Source organism: Vidua macroura, chromosome 1 (assembly GCF_024509145.1).
Source record: "Vidua macroura isolate BioBank_ID:100142 chromosome 1, ASM2450914v1, whole genome shotgun sequence".
Classification (NCBI taxonomy): domain Eukaryota; kingdom Metazoa; phylum Chordata; class Aves; order Passeriformes; family Viduidae; genus Vidua; species Vidua macroura.
The window spans coordinates 79,467,892-79,485,582 of NC_071571.1; the positions used below are offsets into that span (position 1 = coordinate 79,467,892).

The window sequence follows — 17,691 nt, forward strand, 5'->3', positions numbered from 1 at the left end:
AACTGAAGAGAAAATTCATGGTTCCCTGGGCTTTAGGGTCAATGGAGGTTGCTTGTGAGGACTTCCAGCATACCTTTTGGGTGGCAGAGTAAGGGAGGAAGCTGGGAGATGCAGAGCAGGGTTGCGTAAATCTACTGGAGCAGTTACCTTGTAGGAGAAAATTATGGTTTTGTCAGACTTAAAGTTGCTCTATGATATGTGTGTGTTGTCTATCTGTTGCCTGATAGCAGTGTCTCTTGACAAATACCTGTAAGGAGGAGAAAGCCGGTGGGGCTGGTCTCTTGTCACAAGTAGCAAATGATGGGACAAAAGGAAACAGCCTCCATTTGCACCAGGGAAGATCTAGACTGGATATGAGCAAAAATTTTTTCACCAAGAGTGTTGTCAAGCTTTGGATCAGGATGCCAAGGGAGGTGATGCAATCACCATACCTGGAGATATTTGAAATATGTGCAGACATGACACTTCAGGGATGTGCTTGAGTGATCAATGATCTTAGATGTCTTTCCGAACCTAAATGATTCTGTGATTTTATGTTGGTCTGTGGATAGTCTGAAGTATTGAATGATGTGCACTGAAATATGAGTACTTCTTGAAGACAAGATGTATAGAATGGAAAAAGGAGCTTGCTCTTGGCTATGGTCTTTTTAGTAGAGCCTACTAAAAAGTAGAGCTTACTCTTTTTAGTAGAGCCTAAAATTCTACTGAATTTCAGTTTTGAATATCATAAAGTCATAGAATATTTTGGGCTGGAATGGACCTTAAAAACCATTTAGTTCCAACCCTCCTCTGCATGGGCCCTCTCATTGCCTGGGCAGGGAGACCTTCCCCTAGACCAGGTTGGTCCAATTTGCATCCAGGCTGTACTTTGACACTTCTGGGCAGGGGGTGTCCGCAGGTTCTCTGGGCAACCTCACAGTAAAGAGTTTCTTCCTTATATTTAATGTAAACATGCCCTCTCTCAGTTTAGAGCCGTTTCTCCATGTGCTTGCACTACATGCTCTTTCAAAAAGTCTTCCTCCAGCTTTCTTGTAGGCCTGCTTTAGGTACTGGAAGACCATAATAAGGTCTCCCTGGAGCCTTCTCTTCTCCAGCCTAAACAACCTCAACTCTCTTTGTAAGGGAGTTGCTGCATACCCCCACACATCTTCATGGCCTTTCTTTGTCTCCTATATCTCTGTCTCAAAGCAGCTGTGTTCTTGCCAGCTTGTTCCTCTGGTCTCGTATCAGTTTTTCTAATATGGGGAACCACAGCTTTCCACAGCTGGCGCTTGCAGGCTCTTCCAAGGCTGGGGAAATGTGACTGTCAGTCACAGCTAGCAGGTGTTTGTGTGAAGGAAACGGGACCTCCTCCCTGGTTGAGTTTGGCATCTCAACCCAAGTAGGTCACATTAGTTGGTAAAGAGTGTGATTTTTTTTCAGACCTGATCCTGGAGAAATGGGGGGTGGGGGTGTGAAATTTTGCCTCTCTGCTGCAGCAATGCTTCACTGCTTGCTTGAGCTAATCTGCTTGGCTAATGGGAAGGGCTTAGGTGCAAGGGGTTCCCACCTTGACAGATGATTGGTGCATCTCTGGGAGATTACAGTGTATAATCAAAATTATTTGGCTGAGGAGGTCCTTTGCCTGCTGACAGGCATGTAGCTGTTCAACCCTGGTTTAATGATGCTTTTGCACACTGGACATAGTAAACTAGAAGAGAGTCTGAACCCAGATGTATTTCCTTATTCCTGGTTATCTCTGGGATAAATGCCTGTTTTGTCAGGAGGCAATGCTTTAAATCACTTCTGCTTGGTTAAGCTCTTCTAATTGCTTTGTGTTTTAGTTTTGGATTAAATCTTCAACAACCTGCTGTACAGTAAAACACACAGGTGTGCAAAAAAATAATTACAGAAGCAACTTCTTTGTGTTTCTGCTTCTCCTACTCCTGCTATAAGTACTAGGTTGAGGTAGTCATTTTTCCTTTTGACAATTACCAGCTCTTGTAAACATGCACTGAAAAAAGAAGAAAAAAAAAAAGTAGCAGAGTCATACAGTAGGTGTCTGTCCTTGTCATGGAAACAAGGATGCAGAATGGGAATGCGTCAAGTCTCTAGGTGTGCCTGCAAATGAGGAAACGTGATGTACCTTTCTGTTGAAAGGTGGAATGCAGATTTTAAGCTTCTTTGGAAAAGGTGCTGCAAGCCATGAGGAAGGGTGTGTCACTGCACATCCAAGGAACCTGTGAGCTGCCTTGGGGGTTTGTCCATGTATGTGAGATGGAACAATATGCAATTACAGTGTTCTGTCCAGTGTATGATGTGTAAGTATCTATGACAGGAGGAGAGGTTTGCTTATATAAAATGCATAAAATACTCTATTTCTGTGTTTCCTACTAAAGGTGTTCCCTTCTGACAGTTCAGTAGTGAATGAAATTTAAAGGAGTAATTTTTTTTAATGTAATATCTAGGAAAAATGCCAATAAAAGCAATAATGACATGCCATAATGACTCCGCTGATTTGCCCTGTAGACGTTTCATTTTCTAGTTGCTCAAGTGCAGAAGAACCTAAACAGATACCCTAATAAGGGTAGCATTACTGCAGGGAAATGTCTGTGGTCAGGGAGAAGTGGAGTAAGCAAAAAAGCAGGAGATTGCTTTTCAGAGGGTTGTGACCTTGGGCAGCTGAATATAATGAATGCAGTGTTTCAGGCTGCCTTTTTACCTTGCAACTGCTGCATACCATTGGTATTCATCAGCAGTGACCAGGCTCTGCAGTGGGGAGCATTGCAAAGCATCACCTTGTTTCCGAGAAGTTTAAAGTTGATAAAATGCAAAAGCGTTCAAAGTGCATGCAGGAAATGCTGTCTTTCATCTGAACTTCATGGATTTCTTACTTTACCTGCTATATAAACATTATTGCTAAATCTTCCTTCAACATGGATCCCAAACTCCCTTTTATACTGAGTTGCACCTTCTGCCTGTGTTACAGTGGTGTGAAATGCCACCTGTGCAGCCTGCTTTGGTGTCAGGTGTCCTCTGGGAAAGCAGAGAATAGCCCTGATTGACAGTGTTATGCTCATACTGTGCAACAGCTAAGGAGACTGGGCTGGGATTAAATTTCTCTTCCACCACTGCTACCTAAATTTCCTTGTCCTGTGTGTTGGCAAAGTGAATCAGATGTTTTCAACTGCCTGTTGCAATTTATTCTTCTTTAAAAACATATGAATACAGGTTTGAGAAGTAACTCATAATTAGCTATTTCATATTTACTGACACCTTTGTGTTTGTTTTATGGTTGGTAGGTTAGATCCTGTTTATAAACTACCTATTTGAATTGAATAACAAGTTATTTAAGTTATAGGCTTCTGTCCTTTGCAGTTTGACACATTGTCTTCATACTTCAAGAGAAAATGGAATAACATTGAAAGGCCACAATGATCAAATCTTTATGTGTTTTACATCTTTGTTCATGGCTGAGTTCTAAAATTTGTTGGGGGTCTTTTCTGAGTTCCTGACCTGGGAAGGAAGAGAAGAAGGTAATCATTGGAGAAGGGGGGAATGGGAAGAGCTAGCAATTCTCCTGTATGCTCCAGGCCCAAGAGAAGTGTCTACCAACGTCTCAGGGAGTGTTTCCTCCCAGGCATCCCAGAATATTGATCAGGGTACTTACAACAAAAAAAAAAGATCATATAGGAAAGTGGAAGAAAGGACACTCTTCAGGATTGTAGACAGGTGCAATAATTTTAGAGTGCTCTTAGTATCCTTTTTTCAGATGCTGGAAATGTGAATTAATTCTAAAATAAATGGAAAGTGAAATAAACTTTTTTTTTTTCTGTGTGTAGACTTGTGTGTCTCTTCGCAGGTGTGCTGGGGAGTCTAGCTGAGGGTCACCTTTCGACTCTTTCCACCACTCCCTCTCTTCTAAAAATGGAGAAAATCTATTTAAACAGTGTTACCCAGATTACTCTTTTACTTAGGTACTTAGTTCTGTTCTGTTGACTAAAACTCCCGTAACTCTCCAGCAAAGAATCTTTTCTGTGTAGAAGTACAATATCCATTAGTTAGTGTGTTATGAATGCTTTCATACATTGCTGGAATTTAATTAAAGCACTGTTGTCTACTTACTTTTGTTTTTTAAGATGTGCATTCATTGCTGCATGCAAGGCAGTGAGCTTCAGAAAGTCAGAGGGCAAAAGGCATCAGATACTATGCACCATAAGAAGTGCACACGTCCTTCTGAGTTACAAAATCTTTCCCACAGTGAGGCTGGTCACGAATATTCTGTGTGAGGAGCCAGCCTGAGCTCAGGCAGTGCTCAGCAAGCCCAGCAATGTACCTCTGCATCCCCCAGGCTCCCAGTAAGCATACATGGTGCTTGCCACCTTTCTGCCTCGGGTGCATGGGAATAAGCCAGTGCTCTGCCCTCTAATGATAGTGTGCCATTAGGTTTTGCTTAATTGGTTGTGTTTTCATCAGGTGATCTCCAGACAGGCAATTTGGAGTTGCTCAGTGATTATTGTGGTTTGCAGTGTACAAATTAGTGTGGGAAGTTGCTAACATTAGCCTTCCAACTTAGGACTTTAGTGGCAGTGTCGTCTCTTTCAGTGTTTATCCAAATTGCAAAAGGCAAGGAGGGAGAGCATGGAAGGACACTGTGTTGCCTGCCATTCACTGGGACACCCATGCTCTGGCAAAGAGCATTTTCCAAACCTGCTTCTAGAAGCCAGGCAGCAGAGGTGGAGGAGTATGATTCCCTTCTTCCTTACCACCTGGATTTTTAGTATTTTTTTAAATTTAATTTTTAAGGATGATTAGGTCCTGGGAATGTAGTACTGGCTCCTCAGCACCTCAAGTTGTTTAATAACCCATGTTGGACCCATTCTGTATGACGCTGAAAGCCTGATAACGTCTGCCCAAGCTTCCCAAATGCACCTCAGTGCTGCTGCTACCCACTTGCTGCAGGCCAGAAATCCATGTTTTTTCTGGCTAGATGTAGACATGATGTGTTTAATCTTCAGCAGGCTTCCCTGGGCTCCCGTTCCTGCCTTTGAGCTGTGATGCGCTGCCGTGTGCCCACCCTGAGGGACCACATGTGTGTGGGGCAGGCTGCTGGGCTGCCCCAAGTATCTCATCTGTTGGAGCTGGTGTTGTGAAGAGATGCTTGTCCCGAATCCAGGATATTGGCCCTGAGTTTTAACAGAGCATATAAACAGGATGGAGCAGGGGCTGCTGGTGCAAGCTGCTCTGTGAGAGTCACTGTGGCTTGTGGGAATGGAGGACCTGAGCTCTAACTGCTAAGGTCTGAGCAGCCCAAACCTCTCAACTGCTTGTGGTCAAAGTGTAGCTGGAATTTGTTCCTCAGTGAGGGGTCAGACCGGTCAGATGGGCTTGAGAAAAGCAAGGCTGAAATGCTTGTTGAAAAGGCTACTGTACAGGTGCAACAGCACATCTTAATTTACCAACCGTTTTTCATCTGTTTCTCCTTATTCTATAGATATTTACCTATATACAGGGTCCTGTGGACATCTGAAAGACATCATAGGCAGGCAAAGTTAGCAAAGAGTTCTAGGGTTTGTAGGGCAAACCCCATATAGCTTACCAAAATATGATTTAAAAAACAGAAAACAAAGAAAAAAAACCCAAACCAACCAAACAAAAAAATCCTCCCAAAAAAACCCAACAAAAACCCCCAAACAAATAAAAATAAGCAAAAAAAAAACCCAAAACACCCAAAAAACCCCAAACTAAAGCATGAGCTAGCCAAGTAAAAAATAATTCAGTATAAAATACATACTTCTAATACCTGTGTTCCTGTGTCAAGAGAGAGATATGTAGTGATCATATTGTGAGAGCAAAGTTGCCAAGTGAAATGAAGCATACTAAATCATCAATTGTAATTGATCCCCTCAATGTGAGGGGATCAATGCAACTTAGCAAAAGAACTTATGACCTTTAAAATTCTCCTATTTTCAATAATCAGTGTTTCTATTAATAAAAGAATTAAAGAACTGTGGTCCATTATTCTCTTTTCTCACTCCTTTTCGCGCTTACTCTCTTAGGCTTGGAATTAAGTCTTGCTAAGTCTTATAGCACCAAAGTGTAACCTGTGTCTCTACAAAATCCTGAGTTTTAATTTCAAGCAAATATGGTCCTTGGAAGAAGAGAGGGGGGAAAATACCCCAAACTACTTACAAGGAATGTGGGCTGGGTGGGTCAGTTTGTTTTTGTCTTATGGCTCTGATCTTATAGCTGGTTTTTGCAACAGTTGAGTCTGGAAATACTTTCCTTGCTTGCCCATCCCTCCTTCAATGCATGAAAATTGTTCATGTGTAAACTGGTATTTTTGACTTAGAGAGAGACATAAACAAAATACAAAAAAATCCCGTTAATGTTTTCAGACCTGTAAAAGGATCATGAAAACTGACAATATGGAATATAAAACTAAATTGGAACCTTTTGTACTTTGATGCTAGTAAATTGAAAAGTGAAAGTGGTAGTATTAGTCTTGGGAATAATTTGTAAGTATGCTTGTTACCTTGCACAGTCTGCTGTTCAATATGGATTAGTGTTTTCACACCAGAATCCCACTTGATACCTTGATAAAGGTATGCTTTCCTGGAATTGCCTGCTTCTTTGGCATGAGAAGAGAAAAAAAGAAAAAGGTGACACTGAGCTTCCTAGAAGCCGGGAATAATCCTTACTTTGCTAAATGCAATTCCTCCTGCTTGCTTTTAGGTGCAACACTGGCATCGTATCAGTGATGCTTCTTGATGCAAGAAGACTTTGACTAATACTACCAGAATAAAAACAGATCCCTGACAAAGACTATGCAAAGGTAGAAGATGTATATTGATCAGAAATTTCATCTGCTTTGTAAATTCAAATCAGGCTGAATCATTACAATGCCCTTCTAGACAAGGCATATCCATGCTTGTGTAGCACAACTAGCATCTGTAGAAAAACTAGTACTGCTGTGCAGTTGTTTCGTACTGGATTATCTTCAAAAATTTCCATATCCAGGTACATAGAGATCAGTGTTAAGAACTGAACAGTGCTTGACTGATGAACCCTAGGAAAAGTCTAATGTCTAATGAATGTAAATGGTAAGTGCTTCTCTTCAGAACAAATGTGCCAAAATGAATGTTTTTTCTTTTCCCACTTAATCATCTTTGAAGTACTCAATTAAGATGTTCCTCCTCAACAAAATGTTTTGAAATGGGACTGAACATGTACATTTGCAAACAGAAGTTCGCATTTTGGAAACAAGAGTCTCCTTGGGCTTTACAGACAGTCAATGAGAAACATCCCTTAAATTCAGTCTCAAACTAAACCTTTATTCAAAATGGTTGTCTCTCCCATGCCCTGTGGCTGGTGGTCATGAGTTGGCTTGCCTGGCCTTTGCTTTGTGTCCAGACAGGAGAGGCAAGAGGAAGGTGAAAAAATTGCTTGGTGTTTTGCAAAACTTGTGAAAAGTGGCTTTGAGACCACCTGTTCAAATGACTTCTGTGTTTTTAAGGGCAAAGTTTCTGAAGAAGAGCAAAGCTCTGTGACTGAGCCCCAGCAAAGAAGGTAGTGAAGAAATTTCTACCATTGCTTTGCCTTGTTGGTTTTTGAAACCCCAGCCCCAAGAGAGCAGCTTAAGCAAGGAATGAGAAGAGAGTGCTAGCATGACTTCTTACATGTGTGGATTTTAAAATCCTCCCCCTTGATGTGCATTTATAAGCATGTCATGTAGCATAAGCAAAACTTAGGCCAAGCTGGCAGCTTTTGGCCTGGAGACTGCCAGGCCCAAGCAGGCATGGTGGATGAGCTACAGGCATTTTGGCAGGCTGTTCTCCTTTTCCCTGAGTCACTGGTAGAGCTGCACAGAGATGTAAGAGCTGACTAGATGATGTGGCAAAGAGTATGTAAGCAGAAGCTAGTGGTGATTGAAATTGTCTTGTTTGGGCAGTCGTGCTGGGACAACTGTTCCTGCTGGCTGCATTGCTGTAGGCTTTGGTGAATGATTCTTAGTGGAGTCTCTCTTCCCCTGCTGCTTTCTTGTGCACTGTCCTTCCTTGGTTCTGCATTCCTTAAAATACCTGTTGGAATTTTTGTGTTTGGCTTTGTTGTTAGTTGTTTTGTTCATGTGTTTTCACATTTGTGGTCATGACTGCAGCTAATTAAAAAATGAGTTTCTGAAAAAAATATGAGCGCTTGACAAAACTGTACTATCATCAAAGACAGAACTGCAACTCTGCAACTCATATTGAATTCTTTGGAAGCAGAGTTAAGTCTTGTTTGGTTCTCAGGATAAATTTTAAGGGGGTTTTTGAGTGTATTGTATATTCCTCTTCAAGAACTCAAATCAGGGGAGAGAATTACATGCTACTTTTAAGATGACCTTGAATATACCAGGGTGTCTGTCACTTGCCTGGCCATTGGTCCCCCCTGCCCCATGTAGACCCGGAGAGAAAGATGTGCAGTGGCCCTAAGCTCCATTGCCCTACATCTCACTGCTGTCATCAGTAGTTGTCTCCTCTTCCTTCTCCTCACCCACATGTTTTCTTTTTGGATTACTTATCTTCCTTACTGAGTTTTAACAGATCAAAATCCTGCCTCCTCATTACAACCTAAGGTAGAGGGTCAGTGAGAGTGCTGGAGGCAGTGCCATAAGCCAGGCAAGTCTGTGATACCCGATGATGTTGATGTAAAGTAGGACTTGAAACTGTAGATCCAGTAGGTAGAGAAAAGTTACTGTATGTGTTTCCCTGTTTCATTTTTGCAGTTCTATTCATGGTCAGTTGCCAAGTAGTACTTGGAGCAATTATTTTTCATTTCAGAATTAACCAATAATGCCATTGTCTGGACTACGCAGAAACTGTTATTTCTTTACCTTACATTTGCAGGCATGAGAACAAGCTGTTGTCTGCTAGCAGCCTAACTTGACCACAATCGATAATGGCAGTAGGCTTTCCACACTCCTGCAATGTCATGTGTTTGCAGCCAAGATGCTGGGGTATGGTTAGGCAGTCTTGAATGTGAAAAACTTGTCAAAACAAGTTTGCTGAATCTCTCGTGAAAGTCATAATTCAGACTGTACCAATACCAGTAACTCTTCTAAAGAGACTTGATGGTGTCTTCTTGCTGGATTTGGTTTTGATAAAGTTGCTGCATGATAAAGTTGCTGCTTCCTAGCCATGTGGAAATAATCTGTTGTCCTCAAGAGCTGACAACCACATCTTCAGAAGCTCTAGCAGAGAAGTTCAGTTGCTTTTTGATGGCATTGTCTTTTGGCTTTTGAGTGAGGTCTATTAGTGATGTGTGTCTTCGCACTCAACAGCAGAAGATGAGGAGGAACATGCTTGTCGACCTTCATATATTGAGAGTAATGTCTGTGTGCTGTTTGTGTTGGGCATAATTGAAAGATAATTTTTTTTGTGCAGTTATTTGTTAGGTTTTTTTAAATGTATGTAGAAAATACTATCTTATATGAAGCAGTGGTCTTTTAAGAAGTGCTGCTGCCTTCAAAGGGATGAGGAAGGTACAAATTTATTCTGGTTCCCTTTCAAGTCAGTAATAATATATGTTTTAATCCAGTTTCTTGTTTTTAAAGTAGCATACCATCACTAGCTCTGTGCTATCTCCAGTTACTGAAACAGGAGGAGATGAAGCCTATTCAAGGTTAGTCAGCAGCTGTTACACAGACCTCAGGAGCAGGAGAGCTGGTGCTTTGATCTGATGTGGGGAATTGACAGACAACAGAAACATCTCATTTTCAAGGACGTTTTGCTGTGCAGGAAACTAACCCCCCTGAACTGGCCTTATATCCCATGGAAACATTTTCATGGCTTTGTTCTGCTTTAAAACAGGAAAGAAAATAGTATAGTGTAAGAGACAGAATGAAATTTGTTGAGGGGAAGTTGTTAGTATTTCACCCCTGAGTGTTTTCTGAGGAAATTGTGAATACTACTGTAAAGGATTTGAAAAGTAATTTTACCTTATTAAGCTGGATTAAGTATATGCCTTGATTTATGTAAATAATCAGTTCATGAAGTTGAGTTTAAGGAACTGAAATTTAGATTGCCTTTTCAAATAAATTTAAAAAGTACTTTCTCTCACTACAGGGTTCAACTAGTCCTTCTCTGTAACTCTGTCCATCCCTTTCCACCCTGTCATCCTTGAATAAATACTGCTGATTCCTTACTGTTGGCAGAGAGGGGTAGCCTGGCTGTCGAGAAATGGAGCCTGTTGGTGGCACTGTCTTGGAGAAATTTCTGGAGTGTCCATTTATTTCCCTTTTGTACATTGTGTGACAGTAGTAGCCACAGACCTTTATAGTAGGTCCCACATTCAGCCACCACTGATGTCCAGCTCTTCTGGAAGCCTTTTGTTGATGGAAAGCAGCACCAGGGAAGCCAGACAGTGCAAAGGAGGGCATCTAGACCAACATTTTGAATTAAAGAGCAATACCTTAGACAAATGGCCATTACTACTTGTTTCCCTGGACTTAGATATGGAAGAACAGGTCTGGTTTTCTGCTCAAGGGGCTGAATGGTTCATATGTGAATCGAAATCAGTGAAGGATATTCAGTTTCCAGTGAACTTTCCACTGAGTAGTCTGGTCAGGCACTTAATATGTTTTTGGGTACCTAAATGTAACTGTTTTCAGTAGTCAAACCCAACAGGGAAGGGTGAGTTTTCAGCACAATAACTGACTATTCATATGAAATTATGAAAGTTGTGGTCTTTTTCTTGATGACTTCTTTCTTTTCATGTCCACTCCTTAATTGCCACCAGTTTGTGACTTAGGAAAGAGAAGGAATGAAGATATATGTGGTTTTGGTTATCTTTTGCATTAAGAAGCTATGTCCTGCTTGACCCAGTTAATAACATCTCTTCCTGTCTCTCAGACTTTGTATTTGGAGCCAAGCTACTGAGGTGAATAAACAAAAAGTTCTCTAAACACATATTGACTATTGTTCCTTTCACTTTGCCAAGCCTCAATAGTGACATGCTTTTTGAATGCAGATGCAGCATAACCTACCTTCATAGCTCTTAATTTAAGGCAATTTTAATGGTTTTGAATCAACTGCCTTGATGTATTGACTGGATTTCACATTATAAGGTGTGATTGAGTAGCATTTGCACTGAGATGAGAACACAGTTGTTATACAGTATCTGCTTTTTCATATGTAGACATTTATATGATATATATGCATATAAAATGTAATTAATGTGCAGTTATTTTGTTCAGCAGACAGCATGGATACATATCAAATCTAACTTGTTAATTAGAGTTTTGCAATGAATGCTCCACCATTTTACTTAATTGAGATAAAGTTCTTTATTAATTTTGTGATTTTCAGCATATATATCCAACAGAAAGTTAAAAAATAATGGATTTTTGTCATCTCCAAGTACAGAATACTGAGGAAGACAAGAAGTAGTGTTTGCATTTTCAGCATTAGGATCTGTAAGGTTGAAGGACCCAAGGCTTCTCCAGGTGGTCTTGCAGCTGTGAGATCTCCGAAGCTATTTCCTTTCAGTTTTGCAGTCAGGAGAAATTTATTTGCTACGGAAATTATGGCATATGGCTGTTCTTCTACAAACACTATTCCAAGTATTTTTACAATCTTACTTCATGGAAATAAAAAACACTGGGCTGTAGTTAGTGCGCCATGGCTTTCTTTGCCCTCTTACCACAGAATGCTGCCTGTCAGGGAGCTCTGGAGTAACCCAAGACACCATGCTTGTCCCTGCAAAAGAGGTTGAGGTCAGCGTAGCCACGATGTGCATTGAGAGGATTCCTTCCTCAGGTGGGTCCTGCCTGCCAAGTCGTGTCCCTAAATAAGCAGTGGTGATGATTTTGTCACCAGTGCATGGCTAATGCACTGTAGAGGGATGGCAGCTGGATCATTGTCTGTAGCTTGCAGAGTTGGTGAGGTATCTCTTGCCAAGAGCTTTTTGTTTTGCCCCCACCCAGAGGGGAAGGCCCATGGACAGACGCTCCATTGTAGAGCTACCTTGCCAGGGAACACGTTGTATTTGCATTCCAGATGCCTCCGGCTTTGTGAACTGCATTGTTCCAGCCTCCTTTGAATAGCAGCTATTGACCCCTAACAATGTACATTTGTTTAAATCAACCCCTTTCCCTGCTTTAAAAAGCTTATTATAGCACTAGCCCAACCAAGTGAAGGCTTCTGTGCAGGCCCCTTCTTTTCCCCTTCATAGCCAGAAAAAAAAAAAAATTGCAGCGTTAATTATTTAATTTCAAGATGGAAAATATTCTCCTCCTTCTGAGAGGCTATTTTGAATGCTGAGGTTTGGCAAATTTTATTGTGGCTTAATGTTTACAAGCTTTTCATTGCTCTTGAAAGCATAAACTTCACGTTACTTGAGCTTCTGAGATGCTGGCAAACAATAAACCAGTGGAATAACAGGGTTTTGATTGTCCTGAAACACTTGAAGAACTTGACTGCATTTTGGCAGATAGTTTTTTTTTGCTCTTTATGTGTGCATTTAGGTGGATTGAGCTCACGTAGAAGGTGACAGTAGAGACTGACCAGGACAGGCCTTTAGTGCCCAGCAGCAGGCTGGCAAAAGTATTTCTGGGCGGGGGAGGTAGGCTGGGACCAAATTCTCTTTGCGCCTTGGGCTTGGGGTGACAGTAGTACATGCATCTGCTCCTCAGGCCGTCAGGTCTCCAGAGCCTGATGGTGACACCATTGTTAAATCCCTTGAAATTTGTGAACCAAACTATGGCTGTTTGCTGTGGGTGAAAGCTTTGCTGTGCCTTGCTCCTGTGGAGTTACTAGGTCAAGGCAGAAAAGACCAGTGAAATAAAAATTTTCTGAGTGCTGGACAACTTCTAACCCTTTCATTTTATGCCATAATAATCCCACTAATAACAAAAAAAAAAACCATTCAAATGTGAAACAGTGGTTGTCTGATTGAGTGGGATGGTTTAATGAGCTGAAGATTCTTTCTTCTGGTGTCCTGTGTTAAGAGTATATAATCTCATGAGGTTTCTATAGACATTACTGTTGAACATATTAGTAAAGTTGCCTGCAAGTTGGTGGAGGTGATCCTACCCCTCTTCCCAGCCCTGGTGAGCTGTGAGCTGGAGTGCTGTGTCCAGTTGTGTGCTCCCCAGTGCAGGAGGGACATGGATATACTGGATAGGGTCTAACAAAGGACCAAAAAGATCATGGAGGCTCTCTCTCTCCTAGGACTACAGGCTGAGAGAGCTAGAATTCTTAAGCCTGGATAAGGCTCAGGGGGAATCTCACCAGTGTATGTAGATACCTGGAGGGAAGATAAAAGAGGAGGGGGCTCTTCTTGGTGATGCTCAGTGACAGGCTCAGAGGCAGTGGGCACAGGCTGAAACACAGGAAGCTCACACTGAACTTCAGGAAACACTTTCTACTGTGGGAGTGACTGAATGCTTTCACAGCCAGCTCTGTGTGAGCCTGCTTGAGCCCCTGGGCTAGAGGCTCACCAGAGGTCCCTCTGTGATGCGCAAATGAAGTGAGGTGGCTGAGGACATGCAGGAATCCCAGGCAAAGCTCAGCTCACCTTGCTTTCATTGTATGGCATGGTGTAGCATGGGTGCATCATCACACCATCTGTCTTGCTGTGCACTCATGCTTATGGGTTTTAGACCCATTACATGGTGAATTAAGTGGGCTCTGCATCGCCCAGCCCCACAGGGCAGCTGCAAGCCTCAGGTTTCACTCTCAGGCACTCTTGGGGACAGTGAGCTGATGGCAGCACCTGCATTAATTTGAAAAAAAAACCCCTTTGTCTCTATATGGTGGTTGTGGTAGATATTCCTTATTACCAAATATGTAGCCTTCAAGTTACCGTTGCTCCTGTGTCTGTACCTGAGGGACACAGGACATTTCTGTTTGCTGGCTCTGGTGCAGAGGAAGTCCAAGAGCAAAGCCCTCACATCAGGCTTCCTTCCTCTGGGAAGTGAAGGGTGAGAGGTACCCTTGAACCAGTCAGCATTGGGATGTTTGTGGTGTTCAAGAGAATAAAAACAGAGCAGTGCCCTTAGTTTTCTGAACACCAGAGTCTGATGTAGACCAAGGAGAGTGAATGGAAGTGTTCCAGCTGCTGTTACTGGATTTTGAATTTAATGTTCAAGTTTTATCTGTTGCTTTTACCACTTCTGGGGAGGTGTCTCCTCAATCCCCTGCTCCCCACTACCCACCTCAGGAACTGGTGCTCTCCTTTCTGCTTCCATCTGCCTTAACCTTGCACATTGGAGTTTATGAACATTGCATTTGAACTGCTTCAGAATTGCTGTATATCTAGAAACCCTAGAAACCATCTGACTTGAGGTTCTGGAAGTAAAAGGGCAAATGCTCTACAGGTGTTTGCAGCATTGAAAATGGAAAGCAGTTTGTGAAAAGATGTAGTAGCAAAAAATAAAGAGGGATGCTCTTGCCTCATCCTCTTTGTCCAGGTGAGGTCTTCCCATTTAGGGAAACCAATTTTGTCTCAGTGCTGCTATTGTCCCACCATAGAAAGAAGAATAACATTTATTCAACATTGTCTAAAAACATATGTAACTTGTAATGTGGCTGAACTCCATGGTAAGCTCATGGGCCACTCATCTTAAATAGGCAGCAGAATAAAAATCTGTATTTGTCTTGATTATTAATCAGGACTGCACCCCCTCTACCTTAAAAAGACTTTATGTCTGGTCTCCCTGTGAAAATTCAGGCAAGGACAGCCTTTGGATGCTAGCATGCAAAATTACATTAATTGTTTTTTTTTTTTTTTGTATGATTGTACACCCAAACCTTATGATTGTCAGTGTATATCCCAGCACTTTCCTATCACTCCTTTACTTTTTCTTTAGGAGGATGTTTGATTGTTCTGGTGAAAAAAAATCTCTGTTCTCTGAAAGCCACTAAAATGCTGTTGCCCTGATATGGAGCCAGATGTTTGAAGAGAATGGGAGTGTAGTTTGGGTTGGAAGTCAGGCCATGGGTCACTGCTGCTAAGTGTTTTCATGCCAGCTAAAGTCTTCTCCTACACAGGAGCAACTTGAGTGGCTGTTGCTTATGGGATGGCTTTTGCTGCAGATGCAGCATCAGCTGTGGTCCTCCTCCTTTGTTCTCGGTGCTAGATATTTCTGTTTTCTTAATGCTGCATCTGCACCACCAGCCAGGTGGTAGATGGAGCATTAAGCTCTACCTGCTATACTAGACTGGCTTAGGTGTCTCACTGGTAGTGTGTTCAATGCCTCCATAGCAAGTATCAATTCTTTGTAACCTTGCTTGCTACTAGTTGGTGTTTTTTTTTTAATCCTTGCATTGTTGTGCAGTCAAGAGAGGAGAACCATATAAAGGGAAGTAGTTTAGAAAAAAGGTGAAAGATAGAAGTACTGGGAGTGTCTGACTGAGGTTGAAAATAAACAGGTAGGGAGCCAGCTGGCTTTGGGGTGGATCTTCTAAACTATGTGTAAATTCAAATACTGTTCTGTAATTTTACATGTGCTAGCATGAGGCACATGACTCAGAGAATCAGAGGATTGGCTCCAGCTGCTCTTGCTGGCATTTAGGAGCTTGTGGAAAAAAAAAAAAAACCACTTCAGTGTAGTTCTCCTATGTTTACTGATCAAGCAGAAACCAACAAATACTTGCTAAGAGCTTATTTTATTTTCTCTCACTTGCTTATTTGGATTTTGCTTTCTCTTTCTCTCCTATTCCTTGAGAAGTATTTCCAGAGAAAAATAGTGAGTAGAATTATTTTTTCAGTTTTTCTGCTATGTCATCTATAACTCTGTTTGTTTTTTTTTATTGCAGGGGTCTCGGGTCTGGCTGCGAGAAAATAATCAGCATTATCCCAGCACTGTTCATTCCTGTGCAGAAGGAGTTGTTGTATTCAGGACAGACTATGGTCAGGTATGGGCATTGCTTCTCTATGTTTTGTCTTTCTCACAACTCTGTAAAAAATAAGCTTTCACAGAATCACAGAGTGGGTCAGGTTGGAAGGGACCACAGTGGGTCATCTGTTCCAACCTCCCTGCTCAAGCAGGGTTATCCTAGAGCATGTGGCACAGGATTGTGTCCAGGTGGTTCTTGAATATCTTCAGTGAGGGAGACTCCACAACCTCTCTGGGCAATCTGTTCCAGTGCTTAGTCACCCTTTACCTGCAGTAAAGAAGTTTTAACTTCTGTTTCGGTGGAACTTCCTGTGCATCAGTTTCTGCTGGTGACTTATTTTCCTGTTGTTTGGCACCACCAAGCAGAGCCTAGCTCCATCCTCTTGACATCCTCCCTTCAGATATTTATACAGATTAATGAGGTCATTTCATAGTTGCCTCTTCTTGAGGTTGAATAGGCCCAGCTTCCTCAGCCTTTCTTAAGGCTGTGGATAAAAGAGATTGTCCAGACTCTTTACCAAGAGGTCTCAGCTGGACCTGCTCCAGAAGCTCCATATCTCTTGTACTGTGAACTCCAGAACTGTACACAATACTCCAGATGTGGCCTCACCAGGGCTGAGCAGAGGGGCAGGATCACCTTCCCTTGACCTGCCGGCAATGCTCTTTCTAATGTATCCCAGGATACCATTGGCCTTCTTAGCCATAAGGACAAACTGTTGGCCACCAGGATCCACAGGTTCTTCTGTGCAGGAGCCTGCAGTTGCCTTTGTTGAATTTCAGAAGGTTCTTCTCTGCCCAGCTCTCCAACGTGTCCAGGTCCCTCTGAAAGGCTGGACAACCTGATCACAACCTTCTGGGATCTGCCAGTCGGCCAGTTCCGAATCCGTTCTGCTGTCCACTCATCCAACATAACACTTCTTGAGTTTAGGATTGAGGATATGAGGATTTAGTGAGAGACAGTGTCAAAAGCCTTGCTGATGTCAAGGTAGAAAATATCTGCTGCGCTCCCTTCATCCATCCAGGTGGTTCTTTCAGCATAGAAGGCAATCAGTCTGGTCAGGCACGAGTTACTTTTAGTGAACCCATGCTGACTACTCCTGATCACCTTCCTGTCTCCTTTGTGGGTTGAGATGGCCTACAGAATGAGGCCCTCCATCACCTATCCAGGGATTGAGGTGAGGCTGCCTGGCTGGTAGTTTCCTGTGTCCCCCTTCTTGCTCGTTTTGAAGACTGGGGTGATGTTTGCTTTCTTCCAGCCCTCAGGCACCTCTCCTGATCTCCATAAACTTCCAGAGGTGATTGTGAGCAGCCTTGCTGTGGTGTTCACCAGCTCTCTCAGCAGCCCATGGATGCATCCTGTTGGAGCCCATGGACTTGTGAATGTCAAGTTTGCCTAGGTGTTTTCTGACCAAATCTTCCTTGACTAAGGGAAGGTCTTCTTCCTGGCGTTCATTTGGTCCCTGAGGGCTGATCTTGTCAGTGAAGATTGATGCAAAGAAGGCATTCAGCAACTCTGGCTTCTCTGTGTCCTCTGTTACCAGGGTCCCCCCTCCATTTATTAATGGGCCCACATTATCCTTTGGTTTCTTCTTGTTACTGATGTTTTTGAAGAAGTTATTTTTATTATCTTTTACATGCTTGGCCAGATTTAATTCTAGATGGCCTTGGCCTTTCTAGTCTCATTTCTACTTATCCTGATAACCTTTCTAAATTCACTCCAAGGGGCCTGACCTTACTTTCATCTCCTGTGAACCTTTTTGCCTATACTTGAACAATGACAGTTCTTTATTCATTCACAGAAGTTTCTTGTGCCCTTGGTCTGACCTGTTTTT

At 42.3% G+C, this 17,691-nt stretch overlaps 1 protein-coding gene across 1 annotated transcript in view; it reads left to right on the forward strand.

The window, feature by feature from the left end:
- Positions 1-17,691, forward strand: part of MYO10 (myosin X) — a 163,224-nt gene that overhangs the window by 19,151 nt on the left and 126,382 nt on the right. Inside the window, exon 2 of the mRNA XM_053977472.1 lies at positions 15,780-15,878. Coding sequence (XP_053833447.1) covers positions 15,780-15,878 — 99 coding nt within the window. The remainder of the gene's footprint in view (positions 1-15,779; positions 15,879-17,691) is intronic.